The 20,513-nt window shown below is 46.8% G+C and overlaps 1 protein-coding gene across 1 annotated transcript; it reads right to left on the bottom strand.

The window, feature by feature from the left end:
• Nucleotides 1-557: 557 nt before the first annotated feature.
• On the bottom strand, nt 558-1,873 carry LOC309409193 (olfactory receptor 10A7-like; the record flags this gene model as incomplete). Its single annotated transcript, XM_082005307.1, has 1 exon — nt 558-1,873. The coding sequence occupies one exon, from the start codon at nt 1,871-1,873 to the stop codon at nt 890-892; it is 984 nt and encodes a 327-aa protein (XP_081861433.1). The 3' UTR covers nt 558-889.
• Between the last annotated feature and the right edge of the window lie 18,640 nt (nt 1,874-20,513).

The following is a 20,513-nucleotide window of genomic DNA, read 5'->3' on the forward strand; positions in this document are numbered from 1 at the left end:
TTGCCACATACACCCGATACACCAGGAATTGTAGAATTGTCCTTCTGTATTTGTAGTAGAGTGCCTTTGTTACTTCTGGTCTAAGAGGCAGTGATGTAAATTAGGTATTAATCACCCAAATTGGAAGAGAAAATGCTGATCGGATGAAAGCAAGACCAGGATTGGGGTTGAAGTTAGATTGCAATAAGCAGAGAGAAAATAAAAGCACAAGCATTCCCTCTGGCAAGGCAGAAAGTATCAGGTTCTACGAGTCAGGAAACAATCCCCGCCCCAGCTTTCTTTTAACCTACATGAGAAGTAAATTATTTTAAACAAAGCTACTGCAGCTAACTGGCTGTGTTTCAGTTTATCCTTTCTGTTTTAAAGTAAGCAAGTCACTAGCTAGTTTGGGAAAGAGATCTTTGTTCTGAGAGGAAAAATATCAGATCACGTCTAGACTTGAACCCAGTCTCTCCCATCAGTAGGAAGGGCAGTTTCAGGAGATACAGCTCCTCCCCTCCAATCACAAGGTACTAAGTTCTCAACTCACTATTGAGGAGGGTTTTTTTGGTGGGGGGAAGTTCCAGGCTATCAATTCTGCTTTGATGGAGGAGGAAAAAAACCCTTTTTTTCCAAGCTACAGACATTTTATACTTACACAGATCTACTTCTGTAATATTCCTACACTGAGTCAGTTTTACTTATTTGCTTGCAAGGCCAAAGGTACAGCAACTATAATTTATTCTAATACGCCAAGTAAAAAAGGCCAAATATTTTATGAATTTAACAGCAAAGGATTGCTAAAATAGTACAGATCTTTTTGAAAGGCATTTCACTTCATTCATAAATTCTATTTTTTTTTTTTTTTACTAGGGAAACACTTATGTTCTGTGCAGCTACAAGGAATCCATCACCTGGACAGAACAAATACATCCATCTGCTTCCTAAGTAACCACTTGTCAATGCATCTCCTCAGGCTTTGCTTGACTTCCTGATTTCTCAAACAGTAGATGATGGGGTTGAGCATGGGGGTGACAACTGTGTAAGACAGGGAAACCATTTTCTTCATGTTGGATGAGAGGCTGGACTTGGGTCGCAGGTGAATGATGCCAGTTGTGCTGTAGAAAAGAGTCACTACCACCAGGTGAGCTGCACAGGTGGAAAAGGCCCGCCTCTGGCCCACAGCGGAGGGTTTCTGAAGAACAGTGTGGATAATGCGAAGGTAAGAGGTGGCTATCAGAGAAAAGGGAATCATCACTATTATGACAATAGCAATAAAAATCAGTAGTTCAAACAAGGCTGTGTCTGCACACACCAGCTTCAGCACAGGAGAAACATCACAAAAGAAATGATCGACTGTATTTCTCCCACAGAAGGGCAGAGTAAATAGCCATGTGGTGAAGCCCAGAGCAACAGGGACACCAGACACCCAAGACCCAAGAGCCATCTTGAAGCAGCGATCCCTGTCCATCATGGTGGCGTAATGCAATGGGTGGCATATTGCCGCTTGCCTGTCATAAGCCATTGCACCCAACAGGAAACACTCACAGGTGACAAAAAGAATAACACAGTTGAGCTGCAAGGCACAAGCTGTGAAGGAAATAATTTTTCTCTCCACCAGCAGAATTGCGAGCATCTTGGGGACAATGCTCAGGCTGTAGCAGATCTCTGTCAAGGCAAGATTCTTTAGGAAGTAGTACATGGGCATGTGTAGGACAGGGTCAATCGTTGTGATCACAACAATTAGAGAGTTCCCTATCAAGATGGCCAAGAACATAACAGAAATCAGCATGAAAAATAGGAGCTGCATCTTGCCTTGAAAGGCAAGCCCCGAAAGTAAGAAGTGAGTAGTGATGGTTTGGTTTCCTGGCTTCATTTCCTCAACAGGTCCCATCCTAGAAGAGAAGAAAAAACACACTACAAAAGGATTAGTAGCTTGGGACAAACTTGTGGTCTCAGAACGAGCTACTATTGCAAGTAAAATGCGGTTTAAAACATGAGGTGAAACTTGGATTTGAGACGACAGTGGCCCCAGCTTAAAAAATCTCAGCTGAGGAACATGTACAAGATCATCTTTAACAGTCACAGGCTGGGAGTCATCTTTAAATTAGGTGAACAGAAGATAGATGTACAAATTTTAAACAAGCATTCTGTGTTTATTTTATACAGAAAGAAATGGGTACCTCCAAAGGGCACATCACCGTAGTGTAAGAGTGGCGTCTATGATGAGACAGAAGAATTTCACTTTGGATGGGCTGGATGCCTCTCAGTTAACTTCAGTATCTAAATATCTATAGATATCTAAATGTGAGCCAGTCATCTTAAAATCACATTATAGTTAATGATGAGAAATATAGCATAAGGCAGAAGTACAATTTCTTTCCTTCCAAGATGGATGTCCAAGCGTGCCAGGATTGGCAGTATCATTAGTGATAAAGTGAATATACAGTGACCAAATTTTTGGACAGCTGAAATTAGCTGAAATTCATTTAATTCTTGGTGCTCTAAGCTAGGTGACGTGGAGATCCTGTGCCTTTCCACCTACTGGTTTGACTCAAGCAGAAGTAATCTACCTACATTATTTTTATTGTTAACCCTGCAGAAGTACAATCCAAACCTAAACAAGTTTAAAACAAATAAAAGTGTTCATGCACTTATGTTTCATCAAAACATATAAAATCTGTATTCTGAGTTTTCATTTAAGGTAAGCTCTGGGGAGTAAAAAGATGCTCAGCATACAAACAGCTGCCCCCATAAAAGTGTTCACCAGCATCTACACCTTGCTGCTGTTTTCTGGGAATTTATCATCTCATCATATCTGCTGACAGAATTATTTGTCTGGGAAATTTCCTACACTGTTTCATCCAAAGTATACTTGGCTGTTTTTGAAGGGCGCATAAAGAAAATAATAGCATTTTTTTTTTTCTGTATTTACACCATTGGGATTGAAATAACGTGGCCCACAAGATCTGGAATTTACTTTTACTCTAAGAGAACTAAGGATTAACATTTTCTCTTCAGGATTCACATGCATGAGGTGAGAAAATGTATGTATATATACGTGTGCGTGTAAGAAAAATTTCAAACTAATGAGAAATAAATTGTTTAGACACCACGAAGATACCTGTATGTCCAGTGGGATTTTGGCTTCCATCCACAGATGAAGGAAGACTCTTGCTACCTACACAGCAGGCAAAGTGCATCCCTAATAATGACAAAATAGCTTAAGATTTTGGAGTCTTTGGGTTTTCAGGATTTCTGAAAATGCCTTTTCCTTTTCCCTAGCAATGATGAAAGGAAAATGAGGAGATGAGAAGGCTAGGAAGTGGTAGATAGACAGTATCATTCATTTGTTCAACATATCAGCAAAATAGGCACCTACAGTTGCCAAAGTTTTCTACACACAAGAGAAATAAGCAAGTACACTGTCAGTATAATTAATGTTTCTCCACCATAGACATGTAAAATAACACGAATCGCTGATGCCACGGAGGTTCCTATTTCTCTCAGATGAGCGAGTGAGTAATTCGGATGTAAAAATCTGCATTGCTGGTGCCTAAAGGTAGGTGGGATAGATTCCTCTCATATATCATAGTAGCAGCTCCAGGCTCCAGTCAGAAAAATAAACCATGGAAACACACTTACGCTTTGTTTTTGCCTTAGGAACCACCTAAGAATGAGGAATAGAAATTGAAATATTACCTTATGTTACTAAAACTGGTAGAGTTTTCTCTCTCTGTTCAGTAGGGGCAATAATTCCAAAAGCAGAGAGGAAGAGAAATGATGAATAGAGAGAAAAATAAGACAAAAAACCTCCCTTTGTTTTCCTCTGTAAGAAGCAGCATCTTCTCTCCAAAGGCTCCTACAGCTAATGGGTGGAGGTATTTGAATTTTCATGTGCTCCCAGTAGGGTCAGGTCTCCAGACAGCAACTTTTTGGTATGATGAAATCATATGTTAAATGATCTTTTTTTATCCATGGTCTATATAAAGGTGCAGTATGTTTTAGGACATACTAGCAGTGTAAGTATAGTATAAGCAAAGTTTCCTTCCATGTATTTTAGTTTTACAAGTAACTGATATAATTGTTGACAGTAATAATAGAATATTCTCTTAGTCTTTCTCTTATCTAGTTTACTAATATTAGGGGGGTAAAAGGAATTTGACATATATTGGTTTCCCAGTAGCTGAAGAGACTTTCAAGAGATCATAAAAAATGCTTGAGTACAATGGTGTTATGAATATAGAGCATTGCAGTATGATACCAAATAGCCCTAAATATGGCAAGTAATAGTACAATAACAGCTATTCTTATAGACCTTTCTTTTTTTACTGCTTTTGTCCACTTTATTCTGGAAATTAAAGATTCTTATCTTCTGGTAGAAGTCCATGATGGTGTGGTAACTCAGTGTAAGACATGGGTGAAAAATTAGGTGATGTGAATTCAGGACTGAAGTATTTAACACTCCAACAAAATCTATGTTTGTATCTTGAAAAATCTAGAAAGACAAGTAAAACAAATGGAGCAAGAAGAATGTTGTTGTACCAGTGCATCACAGTTGGGAAACATCAGAGAGGAGCCATTAATATTCTCCTGTTGCAAAAAGTTTCAGACTTAAGCCCCGACTCCTTGAGTGTACACTGTCTATAGCAGGATCTCATCCTGCATCTGGCCTGCCATGAGTTATGTGGCTTTCTCCTTTGTGTGAATTCTCTCACTCTTCTGAATGCAAATGTCTTCAGCCACATGTGGTGGGTTGGCTTTGGGCAGCTGCCACGCTCCCACCCAACCACTCTCTCACTCCCCCTCCTCAACAGGACAGGACACGAGGAGAAAATAAGATGAAAGAGCTTGGGGGTCAGGGGGATCACTTACTAATTACCGTCACGGGCAAAACAGACTGACTTGGGGAAAATTAATTTAATTTATTGCCAATTAAAATAGATTGGATGGTGAGAAACAAAGACAAAACTAAAACACCTTCCCCCCACCTTCTCCTTTTTCCTGGGCTCAAATTCATTCCTTCATTCCCAAATCTTCTACCTCCTCCCCTTCTGAGCGGTGCAGGGTTGCAGTCAGTGCATAACGGTTTGCCTCTGCTGCTCCTTTCTTCTCACACTTTTCCCCTGCTCCAGTGTGGTTCCTCTCTGGGGGCTGCAGTCCTTCAGGATAAACCTGCTCCAGTGTGGGCTGTCCCCATGCCACAGGTCTTTTGGGGAACAGTCTACTCTGGGGACTGAGGTGAGGCAGAAGTGTCCCTGACCCATCAGGGTTTGCAGCCATGCAGCTGGACATACGTATGTTCAGCTCGTCCAGCTCTCGCTTGTGACATTGCTGGGCCTGTCCAGGCTTGCTTCCACCTTAATAAATACACAAGCTATGTTACTTTAACAATAATAATAACCATAACATTAATTTTGCCCTGCTCTAGGTCTGCATTACTTTAAGTACAACTGGTTGTTAAAGCTTTTGCTCATTTTTCCAAAAGAAACCCCACACAAAATCCCACCAGTTTCCTTTCATATGAAGATGATTTTGGTTTCTTTTGCAACACCTATGAATGTTGCATCATCTTCCTCTGAGCCTCAAGGGCTCCTAGCCTCTACTTGCCTATTCAGAGCATTCCTCCAGTGTGTGGTGCGTGTGCATGCATGCATGTGCGTGGGTGGGGGTTTTTTGATCGGCCACACATGTATATCCCCTAAAGCATCTGGCTGGCAGTTTGCATGATGGAAGTTCATGGGATAATTAAGAATTATTATTTTTCAAATATTCATGCTCTGTCTGAGCATGCAGAAACACAATTATGAAAACCAAAGCTGAAATGGAAATTAATCTGGCCAGGGATGTCAATGACAGCAAGAAGGGCTTCTCTAAGTACATAGGTGACAAAAAGCAGACTAGGGAAAATGGGGCAACTGCCAAATGAGTTGGGGGACCTGATGATGCAGGACGTGGAAAAGGCTGATGTACTGAATGCTGCCTTTGCCTTGGTCTTTACTAGGAAGACCAGGCTTCAGGAATCCCCGTCCCTAGAGATCAGTGGGAGAATCTGGAGCAAGGGTGGTGTATCCATGGTGGAAGAAGATCAGGTCAAAGAATACCAGACATACATAAGTCCATGAACCCTGATGGGATACTCCCTTGAGTGCTGAGGGAGCTGGCTGATGTTATTGTGAGGCCACTCTCAATAATCTTTGAAGGATCATGGTGATTGGGAGAGATGCCTGAGGACAAAGCATGGGCAGCAAACAGGAGGAGCTGGAAGCCATTGTGCAGTGGGACAGCTATGATTTAGTCGCTGTCACAGAAACGGTGGGATGACTCTTATGACTGGAGTGCTGCAATGGATGGCTATAAGCTCTTCCGAAGCGATAGGCATGGAAGGAGAGGTGGTGGGGTGGCTCTGTATGTTAGGGAGTGTTTTGATTGTATAGAAATCAATGATTGTGAAGACCATCTCGAGTGATGAGGGGGAAGACCAACGAGGCAGATATCCTGCTGGGAGTCTGTTACAGACCACCCAGCCAGCATGAAGAGGCAGACAAAACATTCTACAAGCAACTGGCAGAAGTTGGATTACTGAGGACAGAATAAAGGGGTACTCAGAACTGTCTGCATCATGGCCTGGAGGCAGAGAATGGAGGGCAAACACCTGGCTTACAGGTATGATTCCTGGAGATGATGCCTTGACCCAGCTGGCCATGCATTTGCAATCCACAGATTTTAGAAAGATGTCATCCTTTCCAGCTTGACAGTTCAGATCCATGCAATAGCTTTAAGCGTCTGACAGTGAGGCTTTTAAAACAACACTCGCTATAAGAGCACAAATGTGACTTGGTTGCCTAAGAGTTCTTAGGAACCTATAGGCATCGTATAAGAAACTTGTGTGTCCTCCGGCTGGTGCTCTAGAAAGACACAGGAATCCATTTGGTTCTGCTTCACACGTGCCAATCCTGAGGAACGTGCAAGGTGCTGATGTAAGATGTGAACAGACTCCTGGATGTTGGCAACAGACCCTGAAGAGATCCAGACTTGGATGTCCCCATGTCAGCTAGGCATCTAAATTCCATCAGGATACAAATACCTCAGTGTAGGAGCTTGCTGCCACTTCAGATGCTCCAAGGTACCCTGCATGGCCTCCAACTTGCCCATTCAAAATGACATGCAGGTCTTGTTGGTCCCTGGACAAACCTACAGACTTTCTCTAAAGGCTTGGGTATAAAAGAGTATCTTTAATGGCATCGAGTGCGTATGTTCAGACAACTACATCAAGCACCTTGAGTTGAGTTCTAGTCTCCGGCCCATCAAACTTACCCCTTTCCTCAAGGCCTCTTAAGATGGCGACCCCCAGCTTCCAAAAGGGGCATTATGAACATGATGGACGTTCTTTCTGTCAGCACAATCCTTTCTCACTGAACAATCAGGCAGCAATTCTGCACCCTCCCTGAGCACTCACGTGCTCCCTCCAGCACTTTTGGCCGCTAAGAACAACTGCCCCTGAGACAGACAGAAGACTGCACAAGCTTTTGTAATACACCTGGAAGTGATGATATGTTAGAATCATAGAATCATAGAATGGTTTAGGTTGAAAGAGACCCCTAAGTCATCGAGTCCAACCGTTAAGCTAACACTGTCAAGTCCACCAGTAAACCACGTCCCTACGTGCCACATCTACACGTCTTTTAAAACCCGCCTTTGTTTTCTAACACCTGCACTCAGGCCCCTCCTATAACCCCGGGAATGAAACACATACCCTCAGCATCACAGTATGTACAAAATCATCACTCTGAAAAGCTGCATTCCACCATCCTTTCTATTGCGGGCACTTTGAATGGAAAAGCAGCACCCAGAAACAAGAAGTGTTACGCCTCAGACACGCAGGAACATTGCACAGGGCCAAGAGGAAAGTTGGGCCGGGAGCTGTGCGGTGCCGGCACAAGCACCCGTTCGGATGCGAGCCACCACCACCAGTAAATGTGAGTGACTCTCTACTCCTGAAAGTTAGGGATCGGCCCCTGAGGCAGCAGCATTTCTCTTTGTAGGAACTACTAACGTCTGCATCAAATTTATCGTCAAAGCACCCAACATAAATCGCTGTATGGAGGGAGCCAGGCACTTCTAGATCATGTCTGACTTCATCCTGATGCAGCAGACAAAGAGCGATCAGTTGAGGTGTCTTCCAGAAGTTCCAGGTTCTGTTGATTTCAGAACTTCACTCCAGAAGTGGAGTTCTGGTGACCGAGTTCACTGCAAAAATCTCATTTTACGTCTCCCTATATATGTTACATGAAGGCTTGAGAAATTTTTTGTAAATGCTCTTTGAGGAAGATTCGTCCTGTTGTGCTTGATAGCTCTCTGAGGGTGAGAGGAGGTAAGCTGCGGGTATGCTTATCCTTCTCCACCAACTAGAGATGGATCCTGAGTGTTGAGCTGAGACCATGCTTCTAGCTTGTAAGCAGCTGCAAGTTAGGTCAGAGAAGTCTTCCTCTAGGCAATATTCAAGGGTAATTTCTGTAACGTCACGTATTACACCTGTGAGCTGAGCTTGCAGTTACTTTCCTACAGACAAGCTTAGTGCAGATTACTCCTCAGGAGAGCACGGAGGCCTTCCTTCTGAGGCACAAACATCTCTGAAGTAACGTGCTGGGAAGTTCAGAAAGCAGTAAAACTGCTGGTTGCTGGTGCTTGTTGATACAGCCTTCCCCTCAGAAGAAAAGAAAACAAAGAAACTGAACTCATCCCGTTGAATTCTCCTCCCGCTCCAGGCAAGTCATTTAAGTCTTTTAGTCATCCACAGGTCAGAGGAAGAACATCGGAAGGAAAAAATACTCCAGCCCTCCTGGAAATGGCATGCTGATCTCTTTTTTCAACTAGCTACACTGCAAGCTCACAAAAGTCCCCTCCTATGGGCTAGAGAAAGCAGCAGGACAATGACCATAAGTGCTTATCTAGTCCATCCACCTGCTCCTCTTTGTGTTTCTTGACAAGTCAGATCACGCCCCGTTTCAATTTTGGGCCACGGTTAGTTGCCGTCACTCGTCCTGAAGCAAAATGCTTCAGTTTGTTCCTAATCCGCTTACTGTCTTAAAATTAGAGGTTTCTTTTACGAATATATATTGGCATATTTCTAAAGGAAAGGCTGTTTTTTCGAAATTAAAAATAGACAAACCTGGTAAACATCAACATTTTTCTGGAATTTTAATCCATTCATTTAGTTGCCCCAAATGTTTTTCTAAAAACAACTGAAATCTGGCGGATGTTCCCCATGCTTCTGTAATTACATTTTTCATTTGTTGAAAGAAAAAAGTCTGTATGTGCATGACATTTATTTGTGTTCTTAACACTTTAGCTTAACACAGGATCCACTAAATTGTTTTCTGCCTTTTCCTCCATTTTTGCAAATGCTTATTCCCCTGCCTGCCTAGCGATCCAGTATTTTTTCCATCAGCCTGATGTTGTCTGACCTAATATTTGCCTTTTTAATTCTTGGACAAGTACCATCACTAATCCCTGCCTTTGATCTTCACTGGTCTTATCGTGCTCGCATCTACGTATTGGTTTGTGTGTCTTCCCTGGCTGCTGCCTCCCTGGGGCCCGGGTGAGGATGTCACCAGGAAACTCCCTGGTCTGGTTTGGCCCACTGATTACTACCCGCTGTTGGTCCTACAGGCTGGCAATGATGAGGTTGTGCTAAGAAGCCCAAAGGCAATTAAAAGGGACTTCAGAGCACTGGGGAGACTGGTCGATGGAGCAGGAGCACAGGTAGTGTTTTCATCGATCCCTTCAGCGGCAGGGAGGAACGCTGACAGGAACAGGAAAACACACCTGGTCAACACGTGGCTCAGGGGCTGGTGCCGTCAGCAGAATTTTGGGTTTTTTGACCACGGGGCGGTTTACATGGCACCAGGCCTGCTGGCAGCAGATGGAGCGCAGCTGTCTGCAAGGGGGAAAAGGATTCTTGCTCATGAGCTGGCAGGCCTCATCGAGAGGGCTTTAAACTAGATTTGAAGGGGGAAGGGGATAAAACCAGACTCACTAGAGATAAGCCTAGGGGTGGCATGCCAGAGTTGGGGGTGAAATTGATGGCCCAGCTCAAGTGCATCTACATCAATGCACACAGCATGGGCACCAAACAGGAGGAGCTGGAAGCCATTGTGCAGTGGGACAGCTATGACTTAGTCAGCATCACAGAAACACGGTGGGATGCTTCTCATGACCAGAGGGCTGCAATGGATGGCTGTAAGCTCTTCCGAAGGGATAGGCAAGGAAGGAGAGGTGGTGGGGTGGCTCCCTATGTTAGGGAGTGTTTTGATTGCGTAGAAATCAATGATTGTGAAGACCAAGTAGAGTGCTTATGAGTAAGGATGAGGGGGAAGGCCAATGAGGCAGATACCCTGCTGGGAGTCTGTTACAGACCACCCAGCCAGGACGAAGAGGCAGATGAGACATTCTATAAGCGACTGGCAGAAGTCTCGCATTCGCTGGCCCTTGTTCTTGTGAGGGACTTCAATCTACGGGACATCTGTTGGAAGTATAACACAGCAGAGAGGAAACAATCTGGGAGGTTCCTGGGGTGTGTGGAGGATAACTTCCTGACACAGCTAGTGAGTGAGCCCACCAGGGGAGGTGCCTTGCTGGACCTGCTGTTTACAAACAGAGAAGGACTGGTGAGAGATGTGGTGGTTGGAGGCCGTCTTGGGCTTAGCGACCACGACATGATAGAATTCTCAGTTGTGAGTGGAATAAGGAGAGGGGTCAGCAAAACTGCTACCATGGACTTCCGGAGGGCAGACTTGGGCCTGTTCAGGTCACTGGTTGAGAGAGTCCCTTGGGAGACCGTCCTGAAGGGCAAAGGGGTCCAGGAAGGCTGGACAGCCTTCAAGAAGTCAATCTTGAAGGCACAGGAGCAGGCGGTCTCCATGTGCCGTAAGAAGAGCTGGCAGGGAAGGCGACCGGCCTGGCTGAACAGGGAGATTTTGCTGGGACTGAGGGAAAAGAGGAGAGTTTATCACCTCTGGAAGAAGGGCCAGGCAACTCACAAAGAGTACAAAGATCTCGTTAGGTCAAGGAGGGACAAAATCAGAAAGGCAAAAGCCCAGCTAGAGCTCAGTCTGGCCACAGTCCTAAAGGATAATAAAAAATGCTTCTACAAATACATTAGCAACAAAAAGAGAGGCAAGGAGAATCTCCATCCCTTACTGGATATGGCGGGGAACATTGTCACCAAGGATGAGGACAAGGCTGAGGTACTTAAGGCCGCCTTTGCCTCAGTCTTTAATAGCCAGTCCAGGTATCTGCAGGGTATTCAGCCCCCTGAGGTGGAAGATGGAGATAGAGAGCAGAATCAACTCCTCACAAACCAGCAGAAAACAGTTAAGGACATGTTAAGCCATCTGGACACCCATAAGTCTATGGGGCCTGATGGGATCCACCTGAGAGTACTGAGAGAGCTGGCGGAGGAGCTTGCCAAGCCACTCTCCATCATTTATGAGCAGTCCTGGTTAACAGGGGAGGTCCCAGACGACTGGAGGCTTGCCAATGTGAGACCCATCTACAAGGAAGGCCGGAAGGAGGATCCTGGGAACTACAGGCCTGTCAGCCTGACCTCCATACTGGGGAAGATCATGGAGCTGTTCATCTTGAAGGTGCTCACAGGGCATCTGCAGGACAACCAAGGGATCAGGCCCAGCCAGCATGGGTTCATGAAAGGCAGGTCCTGCTTGACCAACCTGATCTCCTTCTATGACCAGGCGACACGCCTAGTGGATGAGGGAAAGGCTCTGGATGTTGTCTACCTGGACTTTAGTAAAGCCTTTGACAGCGTCTCCCACAGCATTCTCCTGGAGAAACTGGCGGCTCATGGCTTAGACAGGTTTACTCTTCACTGGGTGAGGAACTGGCTGGACGGCCGAGCCCAGAGAGTCGTGGTGAACAGCGTTAAATACGGCTGGCAGCCGGTCACAAGTGGTGTTCCCCAGAGCTCAGTTCTGGGGCCGGTCTTGTTCAATATCTGTATCGATGATCTGGATGAGGGGATCGAGTGCTCCCTCAGTAAGTTTGCGGCTGACACCAAGCTGGATAGGAGTGCTGATCTGCTGGAGGGCAGGAAGGCTCTGCAGAGGGATCTGGACAGGCTGGATTGATGGGCTGAGGTCAACTGTATGAGGTTTAATAAGACCAAGTGCTGGGTCCTGCACTTGGGTCACAACAACCCCATGTAATGCTACAGGCTTGGGGAGGAGTGGCTGGAGAGCAGCCCGGACGAAAAGGACCAGGAGGTGCTGGTTGACAGCCGGCTGAACATGAGCCGGCAGTGTGCCCAGGTGGCCAAGAAGGCCAAACAGTGTCCTGGCCTGTATCAGAAATACTGTGGCCAGCAGGAGCAGGGAAGTGATTGTACCCCTGTACTGGTGAGGGGCACCTTGAATACTGTGTTGATTTTTGGGCCCCTCACTACAAGAAGGACATTGAGGTGCTGGAGCACGTCCAGAGAAGGGCAACGAAGCTGTTGAGGGGTCTGGAGAACAAGTCTTATGAGGAGTGGTTGAGGGAACTCGGGGTGTTCAGTCTGGAGGAGACTGAGGGGAGCCCTCATCGCTCTCTACAACTACCTGAAAGGCCGTTGTGGTGAGGTGGGTCTTGGTCTTTTCTCCCAAATAACTAGTGATAGAATGAGAGAAAATGTCCTCAAGTTGCAGCAGGGGAGGTTTAGATTGGATATTAGGAAAAATTTCTTCACCGAGAGGGTGGTCAAGCATTGGAACAGGCTGCCCAGGGAGGTGGTGGAGTCGCCATCTCTGGACGTGTTCCAAAAAAGTGTGGACGTGGCACTTTGGGACATGGTTTAGTGGGCATGGTGGTTGGGTTAACGGTTGGGCTTGATCTCGAAGGTCCTTTCCAACCGTAATGATTCTATGTTTCTGTGATTCTGTGAGAAGGCTTGTTAGAGTTTGCTCCATCTATTCAGATGCCATCCAGAGGGACCTGGGCAGGCCAGAAGAATGGGCCAAAAGGAAACTCATGAAATTCAAGAAAGACCAATACAAAGAAGTCCCACCCCTAGGAAGGAAGAAGACCTTATAGCAATATGAGCCTGAGACTGATAGGCTGAGGAGCAGCTCTGCAGGAAAAACCCTGGGAGATTTTCAAGATCTGACAGGATAAACCTCTGAGCCGCCTGGTCTGACCTCATAGTTGATTCTCCTTCGAGCAGGAGGTCCCTTCCAACCTGTGTTATCCTATGACCCTAAAGAAGTGCATGTGATATTTCTGTTAGGCCAATTTTAACAGCTTCCTTTTAATTCTGTGAAAAAAATGTAATATTTAGAGTTGTTTTCACATCTTATGTAAAGGCAAAGTACAGGTGAAAACAAATGTGATACATTATCTTTTTAGTAATTTTATTAACTACTTGAGATATTGATACATTCAGATGGAGAATTTTTAAATCCTAGCGGTTTCTGTCTTATTATTGCAATTTTTTAAAATGAGAATTCTCATTACGATCCTTGTGAGTTCATCAGGGTGAAAACAATTTTGCAGGAAAATACTTTTTGCCTATTAAAAAAAAGCAACCTCGAGCATCATTAAAACAATTTTAATGACAATCTCTCACCAGTTTACAGACCTGGATCACATCACCATATCAGACTTTAAGTTGTCAGTTTTACACATAATTTTGGATCCATTTAATACACTTTAAAAAGTGAATTTTCTCCCCATTAACTGTAAAGTACAATTCCAAGATGATCAGCTAAAATTTAGACAATGACACTTTTCAGATCAAATGAACTGCCACTAAAAAGTGTTCAAGAAAAACAGCCGCCTTAGCAGCTGCAGCCATTTCACTGTGATCAAGTTATACACAGAAAGTTAGGAGTGGTTAGTGCAGCACCAGGACCTGGCAAAGCCCAAAATTTCTGGAGGAATGTATTTGACACTAAAATCTCAGTAAGAATAATTATTGCTGACTTATGAAGCCTGTTTCAAATCACCACCTCATTAACATTAGCATTAATATTAACATTAACATTCTTGCTCTTTGCAGTTCCCTGTTTTGCCCAAATATAAATGTAGTACAAGCTTATTTATCAAAATGTAATTTATATATATAAAAAAAAAATCATGAAAGAGGATTTAGCATCTTTCTGTAAAGACAGTCACCAGTCCAACCTGTCTCTTCATTTATGTCTGGTACGAACATGTGCAATGCATCTCTCCAAAATAAAATCATGGACATTGGGTGCAAGAAGTTACAAGACTGAGACTTGAGGAAGTTCACAAGCAAGGCTGAAGTAGACCAAAGTTTGAGCCTCGTCACATGAAAATAAGACAATCAGCTATACATTTGTCCCACCTTACGAGGCTTCTCCAGATTTTTGTGTTTTCTTTTTATCCTTGAACTCATACACGGAGAACGAATCAGCAGTGCCCTTAAGTACCCGTGGTTCCACAGACTTCAGTGAATCTCTGGCAGTTTAGAGCAGGCTGTGACTGCTTGTTGTATACAGCAGCATAATTCTGCGTCGAGGCTGTTGAGACCTTGTCAGCAAACCTTCAGACCATTCCCTGAAGCATCCGGATACATGACTGCAGGACTGGCTTTTTTTTTTCTCCCTTGCCACGTTAAACACTGCTCTTATGCTTTTAGATGATCCTAAGAGTTCTGTGGCCCAGTAGTTTCAGCACTGAGCTGGAAAACAAAATCTCTAAAACTGTAATCATTATCTGAGTTGCAGACAGATAACAAGGGCTTCATGTGTGCTTGTCATGCCGTTTTGAGGGAGGGACAGAGCTTGTCATGCCATCAGTGTAGGCCGGAATGATGGTACACAACCAACAATGATGATCTCTCTTACAAGCCCTGCACAGGTTTTGTGCATGGGGTAGGAGCAGGATGGGTGCTGTGATTCAAGCCCAGCAGAAGCTCCAACAATTGCTATTGCTCCTTTTCTTGTACCTAATAAAGGAGAAAAGGAGGGGGAAAGAAGACGGGAGGAAGACAGATCCCACAGAAAGAGACTTCAGTGCCTGAATTCACAGCACACAGAATAAAGATCTTCTAACACAGCGAATGCAGTTCTGCGGGCAGTTCAGCTGACCAGCGCTGTAGGTGCCATTGAGCTGTCCATGCCATCACAACCTAAAGGGTCACCTGGCCTGCAGCTGTGTACGGATTGTGACTGTGTGTTTGCAGGATTCCGTAACACAACAGGACATGGAAGCTTTATCCTCCAAATTGCTCTACATTATTACAGATTACCACAAATACCACAAAAATCACCACTAGCAAGTATACCTATGATTAATAAAGCAAATCTATATCTCTAAGGGTATTAGAAATTATTATCAGCCACCAGTAGCTTCCATCAATGATAATGGCAATAAATGATAGCAACAATCGACAACAGTGACAATAATGGCAGCACTCAGTAACAGCAGCAACAAATATATATATAATATTAAAGGTTACTACAAGCTTATTGCTAGTAAAGCAAACTTATGATAGATCACTTACGTGGCACCAAGAGCGTTAAACCAATGCCAGAGGGGAGCCAAACTATCCCAGAGAGTAGGACAAGCTGATCTGGGAAGGGGGCCCAACCATCTCAGAAGTGGGAGGACAAACCGCACTGACCCCAGAAGCGGGAACAAGTAAAATAAGAGAGTCTCGCTTCAAAAGTTATCCACAACACGGAGTCTGGGGTGAGCCGGGTGTCCCTGGCGAGGCTCCAAAATCCTGTTTAGGAAAAGTATGTGCAGGGCACCGGGAAGAGGAAGGGAAGGGGATGGGAGCACAAGCGCTGGTGCTGGCAGTGCCGGGGAGCCTGAGGCCGGGCTCTGGGAGCTGCCAGCTGAGGTGCTGGGGGGAGCAGAGTGGCGCAGCGGAAGCGTGCTGGGCCCATAACCCAGAGGTCGATGGATCGAAACCATCCTCTGCTATTTGCTTTTTCTGTGCCCCCCTCCTGACAGCCGCTGCCTCTCCCTTGCTTCCTGCAGCAAGCTTTAGCCCGCACTGCGGCTCTCTCGGCACCCGTGGCCACAGGTCTTCCACTCCCTCAGCCCCTTCTCTCTCCTTTGCCGCCTTAGAAGGCAGCACTCCCAAAGCAACCCTGAGCAAGGCATAGCCGTGGCTCTGGAGCAGCAGGCAGCGCTCCCCTCAAAAGGCAGTGGGTGTCCTGGGGACACCGATGTTCCTCTCTTCCCGTCAGGCAGCTCAGTCCCAACCTCCCAGCCACAAGAAGGCACCTCAAGGGTTCTGCAGGTGGGGAGGAGGACAAGGCTGGTACTAGTTTGAGAAACACCAATGCGATCAACTCGAACACCTGGGGGCTTTCTCTGTCCTAGTCCGTTTGCTGCCGTGCCCACTTGTAGGTTCAGGCAGGAGCATGGCTGAGCAGGTATTACCCATGGGCACTGTATTGGCAATATGGGGCAAGGTGCTGGTAGTGGAGGTGCGAGAGGGTGCTGCAGGGTGGCTTCTGTGAGAAGAGGTAAGGGGCTGCCCTGTGCCCAGTTCCAGCTCCACAGCAGACCCACTACAGGACACAGCTGAGACATCGGCAAAGCTTGTGGTCTCTATGAAAACATAATCCAGAAAGGGCAGAAAATGCCAGACAGAGAGAGGAAGAAATAACAAAAAAGGGTCACAAAGAGCAGAGGGAAAACGCATCTTCCCTTGTGCCATGTGGGTGGGTAGAGGAGTCTGTTGTGAAGGAGTGAAGTTGAGCCTGGGGCAGGGGAGAGGAAAGGCGGTGCTTTGTTTGTCTTTTTGTTTCTCACTACGTGGGTCTGTTTTAGCCATCAAAAAATTAATTTTTCCCAAATCAAGCGTGATTTGCCCACCACCATTTTTGCTAAGCCACGTTCTTGGGTTTATCTTGCCCCATGAGATTTCTCGTGGTCTTCTCAGTGCCCTGCAGCCCTGTGAAGGTGGGGAAAGGAGCGAGCAGCTGGGTGGGCGTTTGTCTGTGCTCACAGCATCCGCGGTACCTCGAGAGAAACGCACATCCAGTTGCTGCGCACGTGCAGAGCTGTCCCGTGCGTGGACGCAGGTGGGGAGCGTCACCATTCGCAGCGCCCAGCACCTTGAGTTTCCGTCGGCAGCAGAGCAGCAGAGAGACGTGGCAGCAGGTTGAGGGCGTGCGTGTGTGCGCAGGGGGCTGTGAGGAGGAGGCCGTGCAGCCTGTGAGGCGGAGGAGCAGGAGACAGGCGCGTTCGCGAGGCGCAAGCGCGGGAGGCAGGCGAGGTTGGGGAGGGGAGGAGCAGGAGGGAGGCCAGGCTCCGGGCTGGAGGAGCCGGAGGCGGGCGTGCAGCGCGCGGCGTTGGTGGTATAGTGGTGAGCATAGCTGCCTTCCAAGCAGTTGACCCGGGTTCGATTCCCGGCCAACGCAGAATAGCTTTTCTTCAACCGGGCTTTCCCCGTGCTTTGCATCTCCAGCTGCAAAACCGCCCGCTCAGCTTCCCCCAGCACGTTCAGCTCCCGCCAGTGTGAGGAAGCAAGCACAGGGCAGCAGCTTTTGGGCAACTCTGCTGCTCACTGTAAAAGCCCTGTTCCTCCCAGCACCCACAGCAGCCTTGCTTCCACACAGCCTCTGGCAGCACCACCGTGTCCCCCGACCCAAGCATCTCTGCCTGCTTGCAGGCCTGGAAGGGGAGAAAGCTGCACCCCTGCTGCTGTGTCCCACAAGAACAGCCCCAGGTCGTATAAGCTTGGTTGTGCAGCCCGAGAATGTTGTGATCAGAGCATGGAGGCAGGGTGCTGTCCCTGTAAACGTGGGTGAGAGGCAACAGCCTCTGCTTTGGTCCTCTGTTCCCTGCCACAGCACATCTGGTTTTGCTGGGCAGGCTCTCTCCTCATCCCTGGTTCTCCCCGCTTTCTCTCCCAGGCATCCCAGATGAGGGTGCTGGTGAAAAATGCTGATACAGCACCAGCTGCTTGGCACCCTGGGGGACAACCTGCTGAGACCAGCGTATTCTTCCTGTGGAGGTGGCTTCAGGCTGGGTTCCTCACCGTGGTGTTGGTACAGGAGCCAGAGGAGAGGGATTTTTGGTCTGGCCCAGAGCTGGACCTGCTGCTGCTGCTGCCGCTGGTTGTACCTGGCAAGAAAAGCATGCTGCTGTGGCAGGGTAAAGATGAAGATCGAGAATGGCTAGGTGGGGACCAAGGCATAGCCTGTGCTTCATGAGGCCAGGTGTGTAATTTGGGGGTACAGTGGGAGGATGCCTCTTCTTTATATAATGTCTCAAAGTCACACTGGAGTGAATTTGCTCTCCATCCTCCTCCATCTTTCCATGTGCTGGCTGGTCAAATGTGAGGTTTCATCCTTTTCAGATGAGATGCTGGTATGTACAATGCCTGTGTTCAGAGCACTGCGTTATTTCCCCTATAGCACTCTTTCCTGAGAACAGGCTCTGGTATGCACTGTAACTTGGCTTGAAATACTTGTTTAAGAATCAAGACTGAGTATCTTGGAGACCCTATGCCCCTAGCCCATGTGCAGCCCTTCTGACCTATCTTGTCCAGGTTCCGGCATCGCAGAGACATCCTGAAGTTTACTGGAATTGGGTGTAACAATGCTCTTGGTAACTAAGAACCGAGACACCCCAATTTCTCCTGTAGCTTATGGCCTGTGGGCCAAGGGAAACACAAGGAGCCTCTCACTACTAAACTCTCTACCTGAAGGGGGTGAAGTGTCTCAAGTCTCTGATTCCAGGGTTGCTTAAAGCAAAAAAAAAGCAGCGTTCTTCACTGTGCTGACAGTCAAAATCCAATCTGGGCAGTGGGCTTGTTATGGAGGGTTTTGGTTGGCACAGTATTTACAGACTGCCGCTCTCTCATCAGCAGTGATACAGGTAGGTAGGGTTATGAAGAGGGGGATTGTGATATTCAGCAGTGACACGAGTAGGTAGAGTTATGAAGAGGGGGATTGTGATTGATCTGTTGCCTACTGAAATGCCCACCGTAACCCCATCTTGCAGACACACTGCCTAAGACCAGAGCTGAAAACCAGCACTTTCCTCCTTTCCACTCCGTACTCATCGCCTTGATTTTATTCCCACAATACCAATAACAAAGAGAATTGCAACGGCTCTTTTTCATGTAAAGTTCATGAACAGCAGTTGAGAGGACCTATGAAAAAGTCTGCATTAACATTCACGTCTGACCAATTGGAACACTGGTCTTTGACCATCCTTGCAGTAAAACTGGGTTACTGTGTGTGGCATTTCGTTTATTTCCACCTGCGTCCATTGTTTCTTGCCCTCACAGTGGGCATCACTGCAAGAGGATGGCTCTCTCTTGTTTACTCCACCTGTCCACCTTCCCATCCCAGGCGTTTGGAGACATGGATAACATGCCACCTCAGCCTTCCTTTCCCCAGGCTAAGTGACCCCAGCTCTTCCAGCCTGTCCTTGTATGACGGATGAAACAAGTCCTTAACCACCTCAGTGCTCCTTTGGCAGGGCTGACAGAGCCTCTAGGTGTGGAGAAGTGGCAATCAGCCACACAATGACACCAGCGGAGTCACTGTAAGAGATCTAGCATGCAGATGTCCAAGTCTCCTGCAGAGAAAGTACACTTTGCAGAAGGCCTTCCATGTACTGCTGGGAGAAGATGCGACTAATAGTGGAAGCAGAGGCAACAGCATTCAGTCAGGGGAAGATGTGCACCTGCCCCAAAGTTCAGGCACATTGAGCAGCAGTGACTGCTGGGAGATTTTCATGAAACGGCACTGAGGAGAGAAATGCGTCATCTGCGAGACTAAACAGCAAGTCTGGATCTAGCATTGTGTTTGGCTGCATGTTGCATGTAGGAGGACTTGCTTTTACTGCTGAGCAGCTTAGGCACTTTTTCCTCCAAAAGAACAATGAGTAGCAAGGTGCGTCACAAAAGCAAAGCAGGCACAAACCTGACCTCCAAATGCCAGGACTCTGGCTGAGATTCAGGCTCCGAAAGGCAACTTGTGTCTGCATGTTTCCGAAGGCGTCCTCCACTACTCAGCTGAGCACGCGTGTCCATTCTGTCCTGCCACCTCAGGAAGTGGTGTCATCTCAGCCCAGTTCACAAGCCTGCGAATGTCTTCTGCCAGGAGCGCTAAGGGAAGACAGGGAAAGGTCCCTGCTTGCGGAGCATACGTGCAAGACCCACCGGGTACACTGGCAGAAGAAATGAGATCAGCTCGTGAACGCTTTCAGTGGCGAGACTCAGGCTGGCCTTGAGAGTTACCACAGGACCGTGACCACCAGGTTACAGACTCACACTCCATGTCCCTGAGGCTTTTCGGTCCTTCTCTCGCCTGCCTGGGGTTTTTTTTTTTTAATGCTCTGGTATCATTTCAGGGAGCTCTGTCCACAACTGGTGGATCTGGACAGAAGCCAGTGCTCTTCCCTGCAGAGCGGGTGGCTAATTGAGGGAGGAGGAGAACAAACGGTCACGAGTCTCCAGCTGTGCTGCACAAAGCCTTTAATGAGAAGGAGCAAATGCAGGAGCACAGAACAGAGACCAGGAAACACGTCTGCAGGGTTCAGGG

Source organism: Phaethon aethereus (genome assembly GCF_964289735.1).
Source record: "Phaethon aethereus genome assembly, chromosome: 12".
In the NCBI taxonomy this organism is placed as follows: domain Eukaryota; kingdom Metazoa; phylum Chordata; class Aves; order Phaethontiformes; family Phaethontidae; genus Phaethon; species Phaethon aethereus.